The following is a 17,048-nucleotide window of genomic DNA, read 5'->3' on the forward strand; positions in this document are numbered from 1 at the left end:
GTGGAGAATGCTGGGCTCAAAATGGGGAGCTGGTGGGTGCATGGCTTGATGCAAGCTTTCCTGGCTCCAAATCCAGAGCAGAAAGCATCTGTCTTCATGCAGCACTCGTCCCCAAAGCCATGGACCAGAGCAGCCTGCACCAGGGTTTTCTTCAGTGGTTTGCTGTATCCTGCTGGATTTTAGAAAAGTTTTGGCCAGGAGCACTTGTTCTGCATCATCCACTTCTTCTCTTGAATTTGGATGGTCCAGAGGTGTAATGCCAACACCATGCATTGAGGCAGCCAGTTTGGTGCTATGTGACTCTCTATTTGAGCCCAAAAAACCTAAATCAGCACCTACCTCACTGCATATACTTAAAACCAGGCTCTACCCAAACCCTTGGAGATGGTGGATGGGAGAGCAGTAGACGGAAATGCTGCACATCCATCCTCTGAATAAATAACGAGCACTAATGATACTGACTTGCTAATAAAAGTCTGGCAAATGGGCGACTACAGCTGCAAGCCAGAGCTGCAGGGCTGAAGGGTTTGTGTTGGACACTTCAACTAAATCACTCATTTTTCACCCTTTCCTTTCTTATTTCAGGCTTTTTGATTTTTCTCTGCCAGCTTCATCAGCCCCCCTGGAAATCCCTTTAGCACCCACCATAGACAGCTTCAGGGTGGACAGGAGGGGCTGCAGGCCAAAAGTTTGCTGTTGGAGGCTCTTTTTCCCCTCACCTCATCCCCATCCCCAGCAAATGTTCCTCCAGCCTCGTCCCCATCCTCCCCCAAGGCAGTCCCACCTTTGCAGGACATGAGGATGAGGCACTGGTGCTGCCAGCACACGGCTTGCCCTGGCTTTAGCTGTGATGGGGCATAGAGATAACTCTTTGAGAGCCCTCCCAGGTAACCAAAATTTGCAAATCGTGGGCGATTTGAACACTAAAAGCTGCTTGCTGTCTGTGCAGACTCCAGCAGAGGGAGCGTGGCTGCATCTAACACCATTAATGCTTGCTTCTCTTCAGCAAATGCAACTTTTTGAGATGAGCTATTTGGATGTCTCCTTTGGATGGCGTTTTCCCACAAGGTTCCTGACTGCTCCCCATCTGCTCAAACAGAAAAATGCATGGGGTGCCTTTATAAATAGATATTTTTTTTTTTCTGTTTTGGAGAGATCCAGTAAGAAAAAACAAACCAAAGACCCAACTCTGAGAGTTTTAAGCCACATGTAGATCATTAACTTATCAATTCTGCATTGGCTTTTCCCTTCATGGAAAAAGGATTTTTAGGCAGAAAGCCCTTGGCTGGTTGGATCTCCTTGCCGAAATCCTTTGGCTACCACTGTCACTGCCATGGGACCAGTCCCCTGGTCCCCACAGAGCACTTTGAGCAGTGTCCCCTCTCTGTGCCCCTGCTATTTGCCTCCTTCCCAAAGGACGGGTTTCCGCAAGGAGGCAATTCCCTATGTTTCTGCTGTGGTGCAGAGGAAACCAAAGAGATGGGAGGATGCAGGGATGCTCAGATGGGCTGAGGGCTTCAGGCCTTGGAAGAGGGACAAGGAAGAGACCTTGTCCTGGTCCAACCAAAACTGTTCCACTTCAACGCTATCGTGTCTTATTTAGGGACTTTTTTTTGAACACCTTTTGTCCTTTTTAAAATTGTGGGTTGATTTTGAAAGGACATGTGTGGTTTGAAAGTTCAAATGCAGACCTTTGCTGCCTTCTTGGGCCTTTCAAATGCTTCAGTTTCCCCCCAAGATCCCGTTCCTTTGCCACAGACCCCTGCCAGCCCTGTTCCAGCAGGTACTGAGGGGCTGAGACCGGCCACCCTGGGCTGGGCCCTGAGTCTGGCGGGTCCATGACTGGGAGACCCACCTGTCTCTTGGGTACCATGTTCCCACCAGACTGAGATGGTGTTTGCTGGGTGAACACCTCTGGGGAGCTGGGCTTCAATGCTCATCGGGAGGAGATGGGGCTGTCTTCAGGAGTGGGAAGCCTTGGTGGGAAAGCAGAACACATGGCCATGGAGAACGAGGTGATGCCCTGAGCATTTTGGTTCCTTGAAATGCCTCTGGCATCGTCATTCCTAATGACAACCACTGGAGAAGCACCAGAGTATCTGCATGTGGTCAGGTTATTGGCCACCCTGCTGCAAAAGTGGGTTAAGCCCCTCTGTTTCCAAATCAGAGAGGGTTTAGATACCTCAGACCAGTTCATCAGGAACTTCTCTGGAGGCAAGAGCAGACCTTAGAGATGATCCTTGAAAGCTGATAGCCTCAAGTGATTAATTTTGTCCATCTAGGCAGTTTCTGCCTGCTTGGAGGGAGAAATGTCAACACCTGTGACACAGGGAAGATTGCTTTGGGACACTAGTCCTGAAAACATTGAGAGACTGAGGACCTTGGAGTTAATGAGATTTCTCAGAATTTGCATATTAATTGTGCCTATTACCTTGCCATTAGAGTTAATAGGGTGTAATATTACCAATTAATAGTTAATAAAATAGCCACTTTAATGGTCATTTGTACATGAAGATGGAAGAACATATCTGGGCACTGCCTTTATGACATGGTGGGAGGACTTTGTTCATCTCTTGTCTGGCTGAAGATGGAGGGGGAAAACTTTGGCTATTTTGGGTCTTCAATTTCTCAGCTTTATTTTGCAAGGGCAATTTTCTTTGGGGTTAATCCATCTCACTCCAGCAACATCCCTGCTCCTCCAAACCTGTGCTCTCTTCTCAGCCAAAGAGAGAAGGCTACTGTTAGTAGCTAAGCTAAGGAGTGCTGGCCATTTCCTCCCCTAATTGCCATTAAATGCAATTAGTGCTTCCCAGCGTGCCCCAGGAGCAAGTGTCTTAACAAGGTCATCATGGCCTCCAGCTGGAGAAATGCTGCACTGAGTTTAAGGGAGAATAAGAATTATTATTATTTTTAATCCTTCCTTCACACAAAAATCGGCATTTTGCCTTCTGTCCTCCCAAAAATCAGCCAATGCAGGGAACGTGCCCTCCAGCCACTCAGCGTGTTCCATGACCTGGCTGGTGGCTTGCTGCCCTTGGTTTTGCAGGGATTTTGCAGCTCCCCAAATTATCAGAGCAGCTCATTCCCCCTAGAAAGGTGGGGGGAACCCTCCTCTGGAGTCCCCGGACCTGCAGGGGTTTCGGAAGGGAGAAGATATAGGTTGTATCCTAGAGAAATGGTGCTGGGATGGGCAAGAGGGAGGTTAATTCCACTCCCAGAAGCTATTGCAGGATTTGGGGGCTCTGCCAGAAGTAGTGTAAGGGGTTGGCCAGAGCAAAGGGACCATGAAGTTCATCACCTTTATAAGCACCTTCTCTCCTTCCTTCCTCTGCCAGGACATGAACTTGACCGCTGCGGGCGAGACAGCTGCTTCCCAGCGGTGCGTTAAGAGGAAAAAAAAATCCAAATCCCTCCCTGTCTCTCCTTGCCCATGCACAGGCGCCCCTCGCTGCGCTCCTCTCCCAAAGGCAACCTCCAGGGAAGCTGGCACCCCCTGCCCCGCATCCTTCCTGCCAAACCCCGCTCCCGAGGCGGAAAGCAGGGCAGGAGTCTGCAGCTCGTGCGTAGGTGGTTTTCCTGAAACTCTCCAGGCATCTGGTGATGGACTGCTTTGGCTGGTCCTTAGCGGATGGTTTTATTCTTGGGTGAATTTGTCTGGGTGTTGAGACTGCAGAATCCTTTGGTCCTGCAGCAGGGAGTTCTGCAGATCCCGCTTTCTCTTTGGAAATACGAAGCGTATTTTTCCACTAAATATTGGTGAGTTCAGCCTGGCCGCTGAAGCAGCCCTCGCTTGCCAGGTCAGGCAGGGGACTGGGCTTTGCAGGTTGTGTTTGCGTATCAGCCCCATCCCATCTTGGCATGTCATTGCTCTGAAGGGGCTGAAAAAAACCCGCACGTGATGCAAAGAGCGAGAAAGCCAGAGCTTCAATACATCCTGCCCTGGCGAGGAAGCTATTTTAGCCAGCCTCCCACACACACTGCGATGCTTGAGCATCAGCAGCAAAGGAGAAACCCAAGTGTTAAGTACAGCTTTAACAGCCCTGTTTTAGCTTGCCGGAGCTTTCCTTGCAGATGTACTTTTGCAAGGAACATCTGCCCCAAAAATCTCTTGGGGTTGGTGCTGACTTTGATCTGAGGTAACACAGTGCTCTGCATCTCAGACATTTAAAGGTGTTTTTTCTGTATCAGCCCTCTGTGCTGTCCCCAGGAGGGCTGGGGGGTGCCAGGGTGTTTGCACAGCTCCGGGATGGGCGAGGGAGCTGGTGGCACCAGGGATGGAGGTGCTCATCTCCCTCCTAAAGCGCTTAGCACAGGGCAGGGCAGTGGGAAACACTTTCCAAGCCTGCAAACAGCTCTGAAGCCGCCTGCCTGCACCTCTCCTGGCTGGACACCCATCGCCCCGAGGGGTGCGGGATGGGGCCGGTGCAAGGGGAGAAGCCCCACGCCGTGCACCCCGCCGGGCAGGCAGCAGAAGGGCTGAGCTCCTGGGGGAATTGCCTTTAGGAGCAACCGATGCAGGAGATGACTCTGCTCTGCTTCTTTTCTCCCCGGAGGAGCGAACAGCAGCTGTCTGGTGCCCTGGGTTGAAGCGCCGGAGCAATCCCAGCACCAAAACACCCATGAAACATTTGATGGAGGGGGAAATGGATGTGGATCTCTGCATGCTCTTGCCTGGTTTGTTTATTCTCTCTATTTTGATTTTACTAGGATAATGGAAAGGCTCATCTTCAGAGATCTGCCTCTCTCTGCCTCTTTGCTGCTCTTTAGTGCGGAGCTGAATGAATATGGGACCTCCTACAAGCAGAGGGGGTGGAAAAATGCATGGAGCACGGGTAGAAATCCTCTCCTGTAAAATAAAAAAAAACAAAATTAATGGGGAAAAGTGCCCTGGAAATAGCCTTTCTCTGTAGCCCTGTTCTGTACCCTGCTTGCTGGGTTTCAGGCTGCTCCTCCTGCGCCTGCCTCGCTGTGCTCAAAGGCATCTTCTCAACTTCCAGCCTTTCCCTCGCGCTCCTCGCACCCATCTCTGCAGGGCTGGGGTGGGTGCAGGACCCAGCCTGGACCCCCCCTCCCCTCTCTCTGCTCCTCCCTGGGGCTCAGAGGGACCCAGGGACCACCTGGGTCCCTGCCCGGGGAGAGGCGAGGGGAGGGCGGTAGGAGGGACCGGCGAGGTGGGGAGGGGAGAAGGATGCTCCGGGGCTGGCTCTTTGCTTTCTCGCCTGCCCGGAGCTCGCAGGGGCTCGCCTGGAGGATGTCTCACCCCTTCGGCATAGGTAACTCCGGGACCCCCATCGCCCCAGCCTGGGGGAAGCTGCAAAGGGGAGGAGGGGGTTGCAATCCTGCTTTGATTTCAACAAAACTCCCTTCAAGGAGAAAAAGGGGCTTTGAAACAAAAAGAAGAGGGTGCAGGTTGCGTATGATGCTTGGAGCCCTGCATAGGGGTGAATCCTGCCCTAAAGTTTCCCTGTCGATGGCTGGGAAATACTTACAGGGGTGAAAACCCAGGGGTGGGAGCGTGGGAGCTGCTCTCCGGGTGTCTCTGATGTGGTGATGCTCAGGGCTCCGGGCACGGGCTGGGATGCCCTGGCTGTGCGTGGTACCCTGGGGGTGTTGCATGCGATGGATACGCTCCCACTGCAAGCTGCACCTCCACACCGTGCTCCTGTGCATACGTACGGTCGCGTGTTGCCATTAAATGCCGTGTGCATGGATTTACAGTCATAGCTTTGAAGTTTATGTGTTAATGCATGCAGGAGATACAGCCGGTGATGTGTGTGCACACGTTTGTGGCTGTGACTTGTGTTATCACGTACTCCTCTATAGCCACATGCAGGAATATGCATGTAGTTGCAGGGGATTTAAATGTACGGATGCACAAGAGAAGTGCAAGACCAGCAGCGCAGCTCGGCAGTAACACATAATAACACGGGTAGTTAGGATCGGCTGCCGTTATCCGTCCTTCTGGAAAAGCAGGCAGATGATCAGGCAGCCGTTGCAGGCAGATTGGGCAGCTTGTGCTCCTTTAAAAGTGGAGACGAGCTTTCTCTGAGCATCCTCCAGCAAACGGTGCCTTCACGCAGACTTGGGAAGCGGCTTCTTGCTGAGCACGTGAGATCCAGCCACAGCTTTGGGAGGCAAGAGATGGGGTTGGCATGGGGGGCAATATTTTATTTTCTTAGCCTGTTTGTGATAAAATGTTCTGGTTTGTCACTGGAGGTGTCATTGCTGGGAGAAAACTCGTGCCATTGCCCGCTGCGGTGAGCTCAGAGCATGTTGCTAAGGGCCAGCCCCAGGCGGTTTCTGGAGCACCATCTTCTCTTTGTGGAGAACGCAGAGCAGCAGCACCCGGCTCAGAAATCGCTCCTGAATCCATTCATGACTGAGGAACCCTCCGTCCCAGCCGAGCCAGACCTGCCATCCTCCAACCTCACCAACACGACGGACTGTGGCGAGGAGATCCTGCTCTATGGGGACACCGAGAAGATTGTCATCGGAGCAGTGCTCTCCATCATCATCCTCACGACCATTGCCGGCAACGGTCTGGTCATCATCTCCGTGTGCATCGTCAAGAAGCTCCGGCAGCCCTCCAACTACCTGGTGGTGTCCCTCGCAGCCGCCGACCTGTCGGTGGCCTTCGCTGTCATGCCCTTTGTGACCATCACAGACCTGGTGGGGGGAGAGTGGCTCTTTGGGAAGGTTTTTTGCAATGTGTTTATCGCCATGGACGTTATGTGTTGCACCGCCTCTATCATGACCTTGTGCATCATCAGCGTGGACAGGTAAGGGACAACAAGGCACCTGCAGGTGGGCTCAAATATGGGGGAGTTTCTGGAAGTTGAGGGCCACCAGAACAATGTTGCTGGTTGGACCAATGCTTCTGCATGTGTTTTCCAGGTGGACGGGGTTGCTGAGGGCTTTCTGTATGAATTACGTGCCTTGGGCCCTTTGGAGGAGCTGGGCTTAAGGTGCTTTCTCAAGTAAATTCTCTAAGTTACTTGCTTAGTCCTCCTCCTCTAGGCAGCTCCTTCACATTGTTCTTCCTTGGCTGGAGGAACAGAGCCTAGAGGATAGACCTGTGACCTGACCTTCTCTGTGGAAGGAGGCTGGAACATAAAATTATTCAACAAAACAACAACAACAAAAAAACCCTACATGCACTTTGAAAATCCAGGTTACAGAGCTTCTGGTGCCTAGTCCTACGGGATGCTCTGCTGCTGCCTGGCCTTATGCCTTGCCTAGGGATGTCAGCAGCTCCCCCCCACCCCATCCCAAGTCCCCAGAATGCCTGGTTTAGCCTAGCACATGCATTTGTGAGGATTTGCTGGCTTTAGCTTTCACACCTGGGGTCAGGAGGGAAAGGCTAAGCCTGTCTGGCAAACTGGCAAGACTCGGGCAAGTCAGCACCTCCACGGGTCTAATTTTAGCAGCCTGCGTCATTAGGGACATGGTGCTGATGAGCCGGTGGGCCAGATCCAGATCTGATGCACGCGCTGGCTTTCTCAGGGGCTTGGTTTGGGTTTACGCTGGCACTGCTGAACGAGGCTGGTTTGTGATCAGGAGCTCAGCGAAGGGACACAGCCGATGAGATGCGTGCCTTTGGCTATACCACCTCCCTCGTCACCCTCCCCAGGTGTGAAACCGGGTGACAAAGCAGAAAGGACAGAGAAAATCCTGCTGCTGCTGACTGATGTTATTGCCCAGCAAGCAAACAGCAACTCCTGCTCCGAAGCCCTCGTCCCCCACCAGCCGCGGCTCCCCTACGAGCTGCCCATTGCTCCACGGCTCTGAGCAGCTCAGAGCTGCTGCTTAGAAAGAAAAATCACTCCCAGGCCACAGGACGAGGTCCAGCTCTGCTGCTGAACTTGCTTCGTTTTAATAAAAAGCCTGTTCCTAAAAAAGCAGGTGTATTCAGAGCTGACAGAAGTCTGTCTCTGTTAGAGGGAAGAGAATAAATGCAGTAATGAAATGTCAGTGCTTCCTCTTGATGAATGAGGAGCAGGGAAGCAGCTACACACTAATCAGATTGGCTTTGCTTTAAAAATTTTTTTCCTCTTTCCTTTTTCCTTTTTCCTTTTTCCTTTCTTTTTTTCCTTTCCTTTTTCCTTTCCTTTTTTCCTTTCCTTTTTTCCTTTCCTTTTTTTCCTTTCCTTTTTTCCTTTCCTTTTTTCCTCTCCTTTCTCCTTTCCTTTCTCCCTTCCCTTCCTTTCCCTTCCCCACCAATCCCATCCCATCCCTTGGAAAAACACTCTTCCAAACAAGCACACAAATAGGACAGATTTTTACAACAAATCACTGCAATTTATTCCACTTTTTCATCACGTCTCTCTCGCCCAATGTCACGGCTCCCGTGAGCAGACTAAAATCTGAGGATGCTGTGCAGGCAGGTGCCTGGGCTGATGTTGGTCCATCTTTCCCTGCTGGAATGGGACCGGATAGGAGGTTTCTGGGGAGGTATGGACACCAGAGTGGGGGGGTCCACACGTGCCGAGGCCAAATCCTGGGTGGTGCTGAGGGCTGTGGGGAAGCAGGGTGGACAGGAGCTGTATCTGCATAACTGTGATCCCCAGCTTAAATGGGAGCAGCCCTAAGGCTGCTCTAAGTTGCACCCACTGGCCATACAGGCAAGGAGGATCTGTTTTAACTGGCTGATGCTGGAGGCACTTGTGGGTATGCTTTTTCTGTCTCCAGCAACCCCCTGCCTCTCTGGAGGAGCATCTCTGCCCAGCTCACCCAGATGAGCTTGGCGGGGCTCCAAAGAGCCCAGGAGCAGGGCAGCTTCAGGCCCTTGCTGCAAAACTCATGCTGCCAGCGCTGAGCTGCAGAGAGGGAAAACCATCCCACCCCATGGCACACGGTCCCATGCCTCATCTCATGCAGCTCTCAAACACCTACTCGGCTCTGCTGCAACATCTTCAGGTGCTGGCCAGGCAAATCCCGCTGTCTTTTTTAGATGTTGGAGAGGAAATGGGAGGTGCAGCAAAAGAAATGAGAGAGGGAGCAGGTTTCTGGGTGCTTTTTATACAACCTTTCTGTGCTTCAGACTTCTCAGCGGGGTGGCGGAGGAAAAAACTGTGATAAAAGAGGCTGCCACAGAGCCTGACTCTTCTGGCATGGGCTTGTTCTTCGAGTGTTTTTTCACTGGGACTGTGCCATGCTGGGAGCTCGACTGGGCTGCAGCATCACCGTTTGCTCCCAGACCTTCATCCCTCCCCACCAAATGCCTGATGGGGAAGTTGAATGGTGAGAGGACAAGTGCCTGAGATGCATTTCGAGTCAGGGAAAAGAGAAAAAGAGCAAAGGTTGTAATTTGAGTGGGAGAAGGACTGGCAGGGCAGAGGGAAGGGGGTGGAGAGTCCTCCCAGCTGTGCCCACCTCGGCTCGGGGTGGGAGGAAGGCCATGCTGCGAGTGCGTGGGGGCTGGCAGGCTCAGTCCGTCCCGGGGCTTTAGGAGGGAACAGGAATAATTGGGATGTCCTCTGATGCCCGAAGGAGGAGTAGGTGACTGGGTCACTGTCCTGCTGCTTTCTGCCCGGAGGGTCCCCAGGATCCACCTGTGTGGATTGCCCCATGGCTGTATCTTGAGCATCCTGTAAGTCATCATTTCTCCACATCAACCCATCATCCTCGTTGCTCCCACAAGGCAGTTGATGGAGGTGGATTGAGGAAGAGCACAGATCCAGGACCAGGCCTGGATCGCCACCTCCCCCCAGCCATGGGATGGGAAGGATTTTTTGTGTAGCTCCTGATGGAAACACACTTTTCAGCTTCCGTGCTGATACAAAGCAAAGCTGACCACAAAGCTTTAGCAAAAGGATAGCTGAGTTTGCAGAGAGCCTGAAACACCTGCTCCAAAAGAGATTAAATGGTTGGTCATCTCAGTGAGGCGGTAAGTGAAATTTCCACCAGTGACGATGGCAAGCTGCTCCTCCTGCCCTGCAAGAAATAAGAGGAACAGCACTGGTGCTTCTTGGAAATATAAATATCTCCTCTAGTTGTGTCCTGAATGCCAACTTGGTCAGCGCTGTTAGGCAGGTGCCTGTTTCTGCCAAAGAGGAGGTTGCGTTTTTATTGATGGCTGAACTGTCCACATATTTTGGTTAGCTTAGGTGTAAAAGATGCTTGGTTTACCCAAGATGACGAGTACTATTAAAATGTAGGCTGCTATTATTGATTATTAATGCAGAGCGCTTTCTAAAAGCCTCTTGATTGAAGCTGGTAGAACTAATCTTGTCTGAAGGGGGGGGTTGATTGATTTTCTTTTAAATCAAAAAAGAAAAATGCTGGAAACATCCATCTTTCTCTCACATTTTTCTTACATAAAAGCCTGCTAGTGTTATAGATTCTTTATTGCCACACACCAAAAACAAAACAACAACAAAAAAACCCTTTTGGCTGTTCAGCTGTTGATGAAGCTCTCCATAAAAATGCCAAGCAGCTGACAAAAGAAGCTCCCCAAACCCCACATATCACTTCAGAGTTTCCTAGAGGAGGAAAAAGCCTCCATCCATTTCCCAGGCAGCCCCGCTAGGGCTCTCCCATCTCCCTGGCAAGTATTTTCTACCCAAAATCAGATTATATGCTCCAAATTGGCATTGTCCTCCATAAAAAGGATGCCTTCCAAAAGAGTCGGTGGGATGAAACCCACACGTCATTTTCCTGGGTTGCCTTTACCATGTCCTTCATCCGAACATATCCCAGGCCAGGTAGGTGCCTGCACTGTATCTCCAGCAAGCTGGAACGCGTCCCTGGGATGTTTCCACGAGCCCTGGCTTAGGGCATAGGCAGATGAAGCCACAGGTAGCTGCAACCTCCACCTGCCCTTTGCATCCTCCACCTGGAGGTTTCTTCTCCTTCAGCAGGATGGGGCAGGCACGGTGTCAGCCTGGAAGCAAGGTACGGAGCTTAAATTTGGCCCAGAGGAGGCATAGGATTGTGGTAAAACAGTGGGGTCCAGGAAACCCCAATTCTGGGCTCATTTGGGCTCAACCAACCTGTGTGAGCAGAGATTTGTCCTTTCCCAGTTTGCCAGCTGCAGAATGAAGATAGGGGCACCTTGGAGAGGTTTTGTTTTTCTTTATTATTTAATCCCTGGTATAAGGATTAAATGATTACCGTTGAATGTAGAATAAATGAACTGAATTGGCTAATCCATGGGGTTGATGGTGGAGCCCAGCCTGGGTCAGGTCTCCTACCCGATGGCCAGGGCTCGGGCTGCCCAGGCATCCGTGGGAGCGAGGACGTGGAAGGAGTTTATTGCAGAAGGAACGAGTGGCTATACAATCAGCTCTGCACGGTGGGGGTCCTGCAAAGCTGCACAAACCGCCGTTAAATCGCTGCTCCGGGAGCTGGCTTTTGTTACCTGATTACCACTAAACTTGATTAACAAGACACACACACAAAAAAAAAGTATCAAAGCAAGAGAATTTGATTTGAATTTCATTGCATGTCTGTGCAGTCTCACCTCCCGCTTTGCTGTAAACGCTGGCCTATTTCGAGGTCTTCCTGCTCTCATCAAAATCATAAGCAAAGACCTCAAAACGGCCCCATTTCCTCCAACAGCGACTGCACAAGGCACCCGCAGATGAAATGTGTCGGCTTTGCCTGCTTTTTAAATCTTGTCACTGTGTATTTTGCTTGGCTAGCGTGTAAATTCCTTGAAGTTTCAGCAAATCCCAAGTGGATCGGCATCTAAAGAGAACCCAGTAATAGCATAATAAAGGATATCACACAACACAGCATATATTAGTTTGCAAAATTCTTGGCTTGGATATAGAGAGAAGTGCTTTTTTGGGTGCTGAATTTGGAGATGCAAGAGCAGGGCATGGTTTTTTCCCAGCCTAGGGGACATCAAGTCTGCTCTCCGTCCAAAGCCCCTTCCTGCTCCAACCCATCACTCTGAGCCCTGATCTTCCAGCCAGGCTCATCAGTTCCCACTGTGCTCAGCCCAGGTAGGAAGGAGTCAATGTTTTGGAAGGACAGCACCAAAACCAGCTCTGTTGTCCATCTCAGCAGGTCTCCTCCTTCATAGACAGGGTCCCATGGTGTGACGGGATTAAAAGTCCTCTCCTGAGAGGTTGCGTTGCCTTTGCATCCGTGAACGTTGTCCTTCAGCCTGTGCCACTGCTGGGCGTTCAAGCAGCATAGGTGGTCGTGGAGAGGTTTTTTTGGTTTTTGTGATTAAGGCCAGCTGAAGAAAATACAGAGGAAAACAGAGAAAGAATAACTCAGTGAATGAATTCAAATTCATTTTATCAGGGAGTCAGGGGAGAATACTTTGGGCTTTGAATTTATTTAGCAGTTGTGAGGGGAGGCAGAATTGTTTTTGTTTTTTTTTAATTTTATTTCTATCTTCTTCCAATCTTGGGGGAGGATCTGGAAAAGGGAAATAATCAGGGAAGAAAAAAATCTCTTAACACCTACAATGAGGCTGATGATTGTCAGAAAAAAATAATGATACAACAGAGGTAAAATTCTCTGCAGAATTTTTTTCTTTTGGCAGAAAAGCCCGTTCTTCCCTGGAAACGCTTTCAGCAAAAATATCTGCACAGCTACTGTTCTCACTGCGCCTCTGGACTGACACAGCTTATCCAAAACAATTAAGAGGTGATGTGATCCTGTCTAAAAATGCCTAGAAATTCCCAGCAACAGGCAGGTTGAATCAAAAAGGCTGTAACATAAAAGAAATCCATGTGACAGCTGGAGGCTTTTGCTGGACTGATTGAGACTGAATAGGAGGCAGAAGTTTTTCAGTGGGAACATTGGCTGACAGTGGCTAACTCCCTACTGATTTATTAGTTTGCAGTTTTGATTTACCAACTAACAGCTGACATGATTTCTTAGTCACGTGAACCTTCTCAGTCAAGGCTTGGGATGCTTCAAAATTACACCCATAGTCTAACCGGGAGCTGATGGGTGATGCAGTCTCCAGTTCCTTTCAGTCAAGCTAACAAGGTAACTCCTAACTCCAGGCATCAGCATTTGTGCATCTGTGGGTCACCACATGCTTTTGGGATCTCCTACTTGGAGCTCCTCTCATTTTATTCCTCAGGGAGGCCTGGACACCATCACTTCAGGAACTATGGGCCATGCAAGGGAGCAGACTGCTCCAGCTGTTTGCAACTGGCACTTGCTCCTGTCTTGGTCTCTAGAGGTCATCTCCAGTAGATGTTGCAGGAACCTCTAGATTTGTCCTATTATTGCAGGCTAGATGGAGACGGGAATGATGGGGTGCGCTGCTGACAGTGGCGTCTCCCATGGGTGCCAGTGCTGCAAGATACAATCACACAGCCCATCAGCTGAAAAAAGGTGTGAGTCAACAGCTGTCAGTCTTGAACCACAGTCCATCACCCGATCGCTAGCTTTGCTTTCTGTGCCCATCCAGACATATCCTTAACTCTGCCCAAAGGCAAGATTGCTCCTTGGTCTCACGCTGCCTCAGGGGCATCTCAGCTGCAGGTTGTATTTCTTTCCCGAGTTCCCAAGTTGCCTGGACAAATAAGAGAAAGGTGTTGTCCATCCCACTTCCCATTAAACACTTGTATGTGTCTATTCATTTCAGCTGGAGTCAGTCCTGACGTATCCTGGTGTATGTATTACTCTGTGGATCACCCATCCCACTCCCGGGTGTTTCCCTGGGAGGGCGACAGTCTGGAGTGAGTTACATGGCATGGCTGGAAGTCATTGCATGTTCTCTCTACAAACTACTTCTGGTGGAAAATGAAGCTTTTTTTAAGCATTTTTTTTGTTCCCCAGGAAACCATGCAGAGCTCGGACTGCACTCAGCAGTTAAATGACATCTCATGTCATGCATGGGGTGGTTGCAAGAAAGCAATGGGGAATAGTTGAAACAGGGTGTTTAGGCAAGAGAGCTGAAGGGGTGTGAAATGCATTTCACAGAAGATAACTGCAGCTGCGTGTCTCTGGGAACATTTTAATTTGGGGAATTCATTTCTTGTCTCCACCCAGGGCCAAAATTCTCCTGTGACAGAGCATTAACAGATGATTAGGAAGGAAAACCACCCAACAGCATTCACACCTCCTAACCCTTTGCAACTCTTCTCTTTTCCAGGTATCTGGGGATCACTCGGCCACTCACATATCCCGTGAGACAAAACGGGAAGCTGATGGCCAAGATGGTCTTCATCGTTTGGCTCCTGTCTGCCTCCATCACCCTTCCTCCTCTTTTTGGCTGGGCCAAGAACGTCACTGTGGAAAGAGTCTGTCTCATCAGCCAGGACTTTGGGTACACCGTCTACTCCACAGGGGTTGCCTTCTACATCCCCATGGCGGTCATGCTCGTCATGTACAGCCAGATCTACAAAGCCGCCAAGGTCAGCGCTGAGAAGCACCGCTTCATGAACTTCCCCAAGCACTACGAAGAGGAGGGTGTCTACTGCCTAGAGGCTTCCAGCCGGAGCCATCACAGCTCCAAGCGTACCAAAGCGGTGGAGGAATGCGCCACACTCTCCAAACTGCTCCGGCAAGACCGAAAGAATATTTCTATCTTCAAACGGGAGCAGAAAGCAGCCAGGACCCTTGGCATTATCGTGGGCGCGTTCACATTTTGCTGGCTTCCATTCTTCCTGATGTCAACAGCTCGGCCTTTCATCTGTGGTATCCGCTGCAGCTGCATGCCCCTGCGGCTGGAGAGGACTCTGCTCTGGCTGGGATACACCAACTCCCTCATCAACCCCTTGATCTACGCTTTCTTTAACCGAGACTTGAGGACTACTTTCTGGAACCTCCTGAGGTGCAGGTACAGGAACATCAACAGGAGGCTCTCCGCCGCCAGCATGCACGAGGCCCTGAAAGCCACAGAGAGGCACGAATGCATCCTGTAGAGCCACGTCCTCTCGCTCTGTGCCTGACCAATGAACTCCTGCCTCTCCATTTCAGGTTCCTTGCTTCTCTTGCCTCTTGGGGCTGGCAGAAACCATGCGTGCCGTTGTCCCCCTGCCAGACATCGCCGCTGAGAGTGACGCCCCTTCCCCTCGTTCCAGGAGGAGCTGCAGTTCTCCTCGCCTTGGGAACAAGTGGGCAGCCCTTCCTTCTCACCATGTTCCAGGTGGGAGCTGAGCAGCCGTAAGCAAGATAGGGGGTTCAAGGTCTACCACCGATTGTGGGCAAGTCACACCACCTTTCTGTGCCTCAGTTCCCCCATCTGTTAAAAAAAAAAGAAAGAAAGGAAAAGCAACCCTTGCAACCAACCAAACAAAAAAACCTAAAAACTTGATAAGACTGTGGCTCTCCACCTTCGAAAAGGGCTCTAAGGTCTGTGGAGGGCACACAAAATATGTAAAGATGACATTGGCTGCAGTTCTCTATCGAATATGACAGCAGCTATAGGCTCCGTTGTAGATCCAAGCACTCATGACATCCCAGCTTATACAAACTCTTTCCACTGATGTAATTGCATCTTACACACTGAGCTCATGTCCAGGTATGCACGTCAGAGAATACCAATGACCCCGTTTCCCCTCACACTGTAGCACTGCAGCACTTGAAAGAGGCACGCTTGCAGAACGAAACACAAATGCAGATGAAGTTTCCTTTATGGTTGGATAGGAAAGTCTAATGGCCTCCTCATCAGGGCAATGGCCAGTGAGCAAAGACGGTTATGTTTATTGGGTTGTACTGTAATTCATTCTCAGACAAGTGATGTGTGTTCATAATTTGTGGCTAATTGACTCCATAAAAGCACGCTTTGGTTGACAACAGAAAAAAGTATATAATTTCTCTGACAGCTTTACAGTGCTTCAGTATGATGTCCAGCAAGCTTGAAAAAATAGACTAAAAGTGATGTATCTTTTAAAAAAAAAAAAAAAATCTGTTTTCCTTATTTTGGTGTAGATTGTTTGGTCACTTTAAAGCGTCTCTTTACTTTTATGTGGTGGTAGGACCTGTCTTCCCACAGTCTTCTTTGCTCTTGATCAACCTTGTTGCAGCAACTTTGCTTTGCAGCCCCACAAATCCTTGCCCATTTGTAGATGATGTCTGCTCCGTGGGGGTCAGTTGTTTGAATGTCTCCTGTCTGGGTTTTCTTGTCAAAGTCAGACTGTTCAGAGGCTTGGGAAAGGGGTTTCTAGCCCTCCCTCCACTACAGATTTTCTTTATCAAGCAAGAGTTTACGAGTGGTGGTAGGCCCATCTCTTGCAACATCATGCAGTATGATGCTTCCATGCAGAGGTAAGTAAGTTGGCTGTTGGATGTCTTGGCTGACTGCTGGCATGGTTTGGCTTAGTAATCAAGTTTTTTCCTGTGAAATCTTTCGTGCTCTCACTTCCCCTCTTTCTAATAGACATTTCTATCCTGTTTCTTTTTACACTTGCTTTTTCTAGAGATGCCCAACAAGGTCTCCAGTTTAGACTGGAGATTCTCAGCAGGGAAACTGGCTCAAGTCCACCGGGAATGTCCCAGGGGACTCTGGGAGGTTAGGTGCAGGAATAGCAACATGTCCAGTTGTTCTCCAAGCTCATGTCCTCACAGCTGGAGCCAGAATTGCACACAGGAGCAGGGGAGGTTGTTGTAGCTGTCATATGGGTCTCCAGTGGGAAACGTTTAAAGATCAGACATTAAAGAGATTTGGAGGAGGACCTAGTCAAGAGGGATCACAAAGGTTCAGCTGGAGCCCTTTTCACCTGCTATCCTACCCAGGAGCTCTTTGTAGAGCAGCAAGTGATTCTGCTAAGATGGTTAACAGCTTTCCATCTATCTCCCATGGCTTGTATGTTGGTGTGAGGTTTGTGCAAGGCTGCCTGAGCCCCTTGTGACAGGACCATGCTGTCTGCTGAAGGCAGACCATCGTATACCTTGCAGCCTGGCCTTGCAGCCACAGTCAGATCCAAGCCCCTACTGTTCAGAGGCTGTTGTGTATCTCTACAGTCATATATTCCTGTCCAGGACCAACACAAAATCCAGGCACGTTGAACTGTCTAGGGTGCGTGCCAGCAGTAAGGACCTGTCCTCCACCATTCAGCCAAAGACAGATGCTATTGCCCCAGGAAACTTGAGTGGTGTCCCTGAGATGCCCTCTGGTCTTGTATCCCGCA

General features: G+C 50.2%; 1 protein-coding gene across 2 annotated transcripts; it reads left to right on the forward strand.

The window, feature by feature from the left end:
• The first annotated feature begins 4,503 nt into the window (after positions 1-4,503).
• On the forward strand, positions 4,504-15,812 carry LOC104018518 (5-hydroxytryptamine receptor 7). Of its 2 annotated transcripts, none has more exons than XM_087736795.1 (3): positions 4,504-4,674; positions 6,217-6,779; positions 14,069-15,812. In XM_087736795.1, the coding sequence occupies exons 2-3, from the start codon at positions 6,271-6,273 to the stop codon at positions 14,838-14,840; spliced, it is 1,281 nt and encodes a 426-aa protein (XP_087592921.1). In that variant the 5' UTR covers positions 4,504-4,674; positions 6,217-6,270; the 3' UTR covers positions 14,841-15,812. The 2 variants fall into 2 exon arrangements, with proteins under 2 accessions (XP_087592921.1, XP_009469941.1); XM_009471666.2 differs by lacking the exon at positions 4,504-4,674 and adding an exon at positions 5,177-5,273.
• The last annotated feature ends 1,236 nt before the right edge of the window (positions 15,813-17,048 follow it).

The sequence above is a fragment of the Nipponia nippon genome, unplaced genomic scaffold (genome assembly GCF_047370975.1).
Source record: "Nipponia nippon isolate SJK-2023a ecotype South Korea unplaced genomic scaffold, ASM4737097v1 scaffold_6, whole genome shotgun sequence".
Lineage (NCBI taxonomy): Eukaryota > Metazoa > Chordata > Aves > Pelecaniformes > Threskiornithidae > Nipponia > Nipponia nippon.